The sequence below is a fragment of the Propithecus coquereli genome, unplaced genomic scaffold (assembly GCF_000956105.1).
Source record: "Propithecus coquereli isolate 6110/MARCELLA unplaced genomic scaffold, Pcoq_1.0 Scaffold184, whole genome shotgun sequence".
Taxonomy (NCBI): domain Eukaryota; kingdom Metazoa; phylum Chordata; class Mammalia; order Primates; family Indriidae; genus Propithecus; species Propithecus coquereli.
In genome coordinates, this window is record NW_012143190.1 from 435,541 (window position 1) to 442,637 (window position 7,097).

The 7,097-nt window shown below is 35.5% G+C and overlaps 1 protein-coding gene across 1 annotated transcript in view; it reads right to left on the reverse strand.

The window, feature by feature from the left end:
• Nucleotides 1-3,116: 3,116 nt before the first annotated feature.
• The window catches only part of LINS (lines homolog (Drosophila)), a 20,994-nt gene continuing 17,013 nt past the window's right edge, over nt 3,117-7,097 (reverse strand). The window contains exons 6-7 of the mRNA XM_012642718.1: nt 5,963-6,134; nt 3,117-4,014 (exon numbers count right to left, since the gene is read on the reverse strand). Of these exons, the coding sequence (XP_012498172.1) occupies nt 3,132-4,014; nt 5,963-6,134 (1,055 nt within the window). The 3' untranslated portion in view covers nt 3,117-3,131. The remainder of the gene's footprint in view (nt 4,015-5,962; nt 6,135-7,097) is intronic.

The window sequence follows — 7,097 nt, forward strand, 5'->3', positions numbered from 1 at the left end:
TTCATAACTTGGTGCAAAGTGTCACTTAAAGTAGTAGCTTTAGCACAGAGATTTTGCTGATGCAAGATACAATGAAAAGAAATGAGACCATCTGGATCTGTTAATACTTTTTTTTATCTGAGCAAGAAACCCTTCATGTTTTCCTGTCATGGAAGGTGCACAGTCTGTACATACACTCACTGAATTTACCAAATTCAGTTCAACTTCACATTTATCTTGAAAGTTGTTGAAGACATCTATTTCTCATGTTCTGTTCCCAAGAGTGCCCAAAGTAAATCTTTCTAGCAAAGAAAATCTTCTGTTATGACCCAAATAAAACATAAAACCTGTGCCAAGTCATAGTATCAGCTGATTCACCCAAAGCAATCGAATGATACACATTTTCCTTTTGAAGCATTGCATGAAGTTGTTCTGATAAGTTGAAGGCCAATTCATGCTGCTGATCAGTTATGGTTTTCCTTGGAAGAGGAAGTTGTTTGTACTTTGAAGTGTTACTGGGGTCTGAGCATCCTACAACTTCGACAATGCATTCTTTCACAATTTCTACATCACTGAATGGCATCCCTTTTTCTCTAATATACGTATATAAGCTACTTTATAAGTTGCTTTAGCAGCATTATTTCTAGGTCTTATTGCTGCTTGAAAGAATTGTCTTTGCTTTTGCTTTACATCTTTTAATTTCTGCAATACAAACTTTCATACCTCTCCAATTTAAAATATTTATGGTCCTTATGAGTGTTATAATGTTGATGAGCACTGAACTCCTTTAATGTTGATACTGCAGTATCACGAAGCAAGCAAATCATCTTATCTTTAGCAGAAACAAGATAATAGTGCAATTCCCAATCCTCATTAAAAAATCTGTTTTCTTCCTTCAGCATTCTCTTGGTCTTCTTTGACACGATGGGTTGTTAAACAATTAAAAAATACTGTCAAGCTGCGCAACTATTCACAAATTCCACTTCAAACAAACACAGGGCACTGTTGTCAAAAGCTGGCATATGTGACCCCCATAAACTCTCACCAATCAGACTCATGTGGTAGTGGTGCCAGTCAGGTGGGGGAAGTTAGAACTATATTGTGAGCGTAGCAGCCATCAATTTAGCCCTCACGGCTTACTAATGTTCTAACTGTGCCAGTCAATCTGGGAGGATTATTTCGTTGAAACTTATTTTATTCTTTGACATTTTAAATCTGTTCATTTTAAAAATAAAATAAAAATATAAAAGATAAACAAAAATGTATTCATAAAAATAAAAGGATTTCTTCCATAAAATTTGTATTCAGCCAAAAGGTTGCACTTAAGGACCTAGAAGGCCACATATGGCCTTAAGGCCAGAGGTTCCCCACACCCTGGTATGGCCTATTGCTCCTAAGCTACAGTACAGCATGTTAGTGTACTCAATACTGAAGGTAACTGTAACACAATGGTAAGTATTTGTGTATCTAAACATACCTAAAACCAGAAAAGGTATGGTATTATAATCTTATGGGACCACTGTGGTATATGTGGTCCATCATTGACCAAAATGTCCTTATGCAGTGCATGACTATATGCACCCAACTAAAAAGAGTACAAAAAAGATATGAGAAGTCAAGTCTAATTTGGACTTGTCTCCCAAGGCAACCATTATGACTCTCTTATATATTCTTATTTTATAAATAAAAGCATACATAAATATATGAATGTATGTATTACTCCTGCCCTGCTTCTTTTCCTAAATAATTGGCAGCCCTGTATACTTACTTGCTTTTTACTGGAGATTTTTCATATCCAGAAACATGAATACAACTCACTCTTTTCACAGGCATATAGTATTCCACTGGGTATATAAATTCTAACTTAACCACATATTCCTAGCCTTTTATTTTTATAAACAATCTGGCATTGAACATCCTTAAACATACATTCCTTGATGTGTTTTTTAAATGAGAAAGTGCCTCAATGCATATCCTTACCAACAGTATGGTAAGTGCAAATTTTTTGACCTTCGCATTTCTATTTAGTTAACACTGGTTACCTTATTGTTATTTTAATTAACAATCCTCTATTCAGTTACACTGATTTTTCTACTTCTACTTGAGTAAGTATTAAACTGTTTTGATTATAATAGTCTTAAGATATATTTTAATAACTGGTAGGTTTAGTCTTCCTTGTATTTTAACACAAAAAGCATCATTTACAGAAAATATTAAGGATATTTTAGATTGCTACTCACATTACACAAACCTAATAAACATAGAAAAAATTGAATTTAGTGCTTCCCCTCAAAAAGATAGAATTACTCATATCACAATTTTAAATAGGAAAATTATCTAGTGATTAAAAATTTTTAAAAATGAATCATGTTCACAGAGTAGACCATGTATAATCACCTCTCAAGAAACCTGCTAAGATCTTACATTTTTTACATGGCACCTTATTAAATACCTCAGGGGTAAATAATAACTGTACTGGGTTAGTGTCTCCCCCAAATTCAAGTCCATTCAGAACTTGTGAATGTGACCTTACTTAGAAATAGCTTTTTTGCAGATGTGATCAAGATGAGGTCATCGTGGAGTAGGGTGGGCCCTAATCCAATGACTGGTGTCCTTATAAGAGGGAAATTGGACACATATGCACACAGGGGAAATGCCACGAGGCAGAAACTGGAATGATACAGTTACAAGACAAGGAACACTAATGATTGCTGGCAGCCACCAGAAGCCAGAAAGAGGCAGGATGGATTCTTCTCCAAATCCTTGAGAACATGACCCTGCTGACACCTTGGTTTTCGACTTCTAGCCTCCAGAACCATGAGAGAATAAATTTCAGGTGTCTGAAGCCACCCAGTATGTGGCAAATTGTTACGACACCCCTAGGAAACTAATATAATAATCAACCCAAATTTTGTGTAACTTTGAATTGCCATAAATTTTGAGTGGTATACAAACTATAATCAAGTGACTTGTCATTTGATGTATCTTTTCCAGTCACTAGGCTGCTTCCAATAAGGCAAAAAGAACTTCACTTAGAAAATTCTTTTGTGGTGATTTTTTTATGCTATTATCTCATTGAGGCACAATGTATTTCCTTAATTTTATATTTTATATGAAGGAAAAAAAATTCCTGGAAATAATATGCCACTGTTTTACAAAGGGCTCATACTTTTATTACATATTACCTCTACATATTTTAACAATTTCAAAAGTGCAGTTGGATTATATGGGAAAAGATTTTTCTTCTGTAAACGGTAAATGGCAACTTGTAGCTCTTTGAAGCATTTTACTGTTCTGTAAGATATTCCCACTTCCAAGACAATATCATTCGGGGCTGCTTCACAATTAACAGAGAAGGGAGTATTAAAATATTTCGGGACCAGAGGCCTTGATTGAGGATCTAGGCTAAGTTCTTTTATATCGCCACTTGTCTCAGCTGCGTCCTGAATTTTCTTAACAGCTTCTTGGTGTAAAGATGTCTGTTTACTGTTAGCTAAACACTGGTTTGTGGAGTCCACTTCAGAATCATCAGAGCTGTCATAATCTACCAGACTTTGGGAAGCCTGGGGAGAAGACAGACTATGAACCTGCATGATGTGGGTCTCCTTGGACATCACAACCTGGTTCAATGGTTCAGAAGCAGCACTGGAATCCCAGGAGACCCAAGTACAAGCATTTACATGACTATCAAGAACAGTCAAGCGATGAGGTATTGTTTGGTTGGTGCTTCTGTCTTGGAAAAGTGAGGAGTCACAACCACAAATATTTATGTCATATTTAGATTCAGTTGCATCAAAGTACTTGCAAATGGTAAAAAAATTATCCCAGTCTTTTTGCAGTAATTTTAAATATCTAACAAAATATTCAAGAAAACAGGTTTCTGATGAAATCAAAAAGTCAAGAAGAACTGTAGAATCAAATCCTATATTTTTTAAGAAGAATAAGAAAATACAATGAGGATTATAACCATTTTCATGTGTGTGATGCTTACACATTTCTTTTTCTTGGGTCAAGCTTTCAGTAGCTTCACATTCTCTAAAAATGAAGATAATGGAGAACTCAGATTAATGACTTTTTACAAAAATAACAGTCTTAACATAAAATTCGTATGCCATAAATTCACCTATCAGATTACTTTTTAATCTATGTATTTATTACCTTAAAAGAAAAAAATTTAGAAACTCATTCCTTTCCCTACAAACTCTAAATAAATCTTATTCAATAAAAGAAGTCCACTGACTTTGGCAGTTCTAGTTTTTGTCTGCCCAATAACAGTCCTCTGTCATCCTTTCTCTGACATCAGCATTCCTCATTCTTACAGGTAACCAATTCCATGTGGTTAGACAGGGCTGGAGACTAAACCTTCCTCACCCTCCTCCACAAGAGTGGGCATAAGACCTGGACTGACCAGAGTATCCCATGCTCCTGGCCACAATAACTGGCTCTGATAAGACTCTGTGCCCCAAGCAGGCTAATCAGATCCTCCCCTGGGACTTCTGCTGGTGGTATGAAAGATTATAACTATAAGGCTAATGTAAGTCTTGAGCTGCTGGTGGCCATGCCTGGGAATGAATTCAGAGTTGTCAGATAAAGAGAAATAGGTAATGACATGATTTGAGTCTCTGTACATACAGTTATACCTGATGCCAACTTGACCCCTTAGAAGGCCCAGTTCTGAGCCAATACATAAACTAGTTTGAGCCGGCCTCTATCATTCACAACCAAAACATCTTAACTAATACAACTACATCTGAAAAAAAATACATACGCCATGAGTACATGCCTCTCTGGACACACTGAACTGAAGTTAAGAAAGTGACAAATTCACACTAAAGAAAATTTAATTCAAAGGTTTCTATTTCCTGAGGAGTAAGAAGCCAACTTTGAGTACAATTAAGATAAACCCTTATAGGCATGTGTGTTTCAGACTGAATTTGTATTTGACTGTTTTTGAACCTAATTCAAATCACATGCAGAAGTTTTGTGTTCCTGATTAGAACCCTTTGAAAATTGGCCCCAAACACTTAAGAGTCTAAAAGCAGCCACTGCCAGCAGTGTCACAATGTAAGTACTGGCAGCACAATATTGCACTGCTGATCATTAGTAAGAAATCCCTTTCTCCTGGGCCAAGAAAGAAATGGAAATAAAGCAAATACTTTAGAGTTTTAATAAAGCAGAAGCAGAAATAGTGGAAAAGGTCATCAGTTATTAACTTCATAACCAATTATAGATATTTGCCACAAGAAGATATTACCCCAAGTACAGCTATTTTTATAAAGCAGAAACAGAATCAGTATAAACGTCATCAGTAACATAACTTCGTAATTTCAGATATTTGTCTCAAGAAGGCATCAGACCAAATTCCTATATTAAAATGAAAATTCAGAACAGTTCCTTTGATTATTTACAAGTTTGTACTCACCTTTACAAAGGCAAAAATTATCTTACTAAAGCTTAATACAGAAAAGCAAGTCTTAGACATGAAAAGAGGTCTTAAACATTAATTAAGATTCAGAAGTGTAATAACTTGCTGGAGGCTAAACTGGAACCCGTGTTTTCAGATCCCAGGTTAGTTCTACTACCCCAGATCTGCCCAGCCAGACAAGTTTTCTTTTCTTTTTTTAAAGATGGGATCTTTCCCTGTCACCTGGGCTGGAGCACGATAGTACAATCATAGCTCATTGCAGCCTCAAATTCCTGGGCTCAAGTGATCCTCCCGCCTTAGCCTCCCGAGTCACTGGGACTACAGGACTATAGGCATGAGCCACGGAGCACGGCCTAAGTTCTCACAGTAACACAAATGTAATCTTCTTTTCATGTAAGTCAGAATTAAAGAAAGAAAGAAATTGGAACTTATGAGGAAAGCATGGGATGTTTTCCCCTAAACAATGTGAAGTAAATAATATGCCCAGCACATTTTCAGAAATGTTTTCTGCTTTCCTGACTTGTATGCAGTTCAACAATGACTTTAAAATATACTAACCTGGTCAATGTTAGGTAGATGCTCACTGACACTTTGGCAGCCTCCAGCATGTCATCATCTTGTTCTATGAAGACCCTGGACAGCCATTCACATGGATTGTGTAATTGCAGAGAGGGCTGGAGGTGAGGCTTTAGGAAGGTCAGTAACTCAGACATGAACCTCTGTAAGTCAACTTCAAAAAATGTACAAAGTGTAGGCAATGGTTTATGAACACATTAATAATCTCTTGCCTATATATAAGTCCACAGTGTCTAAAATACCTTAAAATACGTTATCATAATTCACACTTTCAAAAAGTCCCTTGAGTTAGAAATTATCTCTATTTTGCAAATGAGGAAACTGAGACTCAAGGAAAAAAGTGACTCACCCAAGAATACACATTTAAAATGTACAACCAGATGATCTATTTGCCACGACTGCCAAATAACTGTCTCTTAGAAATGAAAGTTACATGATTTCTTGCTTAAAGCATATAAATAAATGAGTAGATAATAGAGATCACTTCATTGGATGCCATAGCTACGTTACTAGAGGCAACAATGTAACCAAACGAAAATAATTTTGCCTTCAAAATAACACAAAAATATACTTTTTTTGTTTGTTTAGAGTACACAATACAAAGTACTATTTTTAAGCACAGAAATCAAAAAGGTTTCCGGGAGTTTTAACTGCAATTTAAAACTGAATTATCTAACAGATGCCACCTAGTGTTGTAAATTATAACTGCACAGAATTATAACTAATGTATAGTTATTAGAAGGTAAATGATATCCAAAGCAATTCAGGGAAATCACTGCTCATGATCCATATTTTTCATTGGCTCTGTATGCTGCTTGTTTAGAGATGTTCACTATTCATTTTTCTTAAGTGAAATGGAGAACATTTCTTCCCTTACACCAAAACTGAAAATCATACTTTATGTGGCTTTCTTTGAACTCATTAACATCCTGGAAATTATATGCAACAATTTCTTTGTCAATATGAATTTTCATACATTAGTTTCAATTTAATTTCTAATTATCAATAATCTACATTAGTAGGAATACTAGTTTTATGAAGGATAATATGAATACTACAAATATCTGAATATGAACTGACATCTATTACGTACTTTGAGATGACTCAACAGCAACTT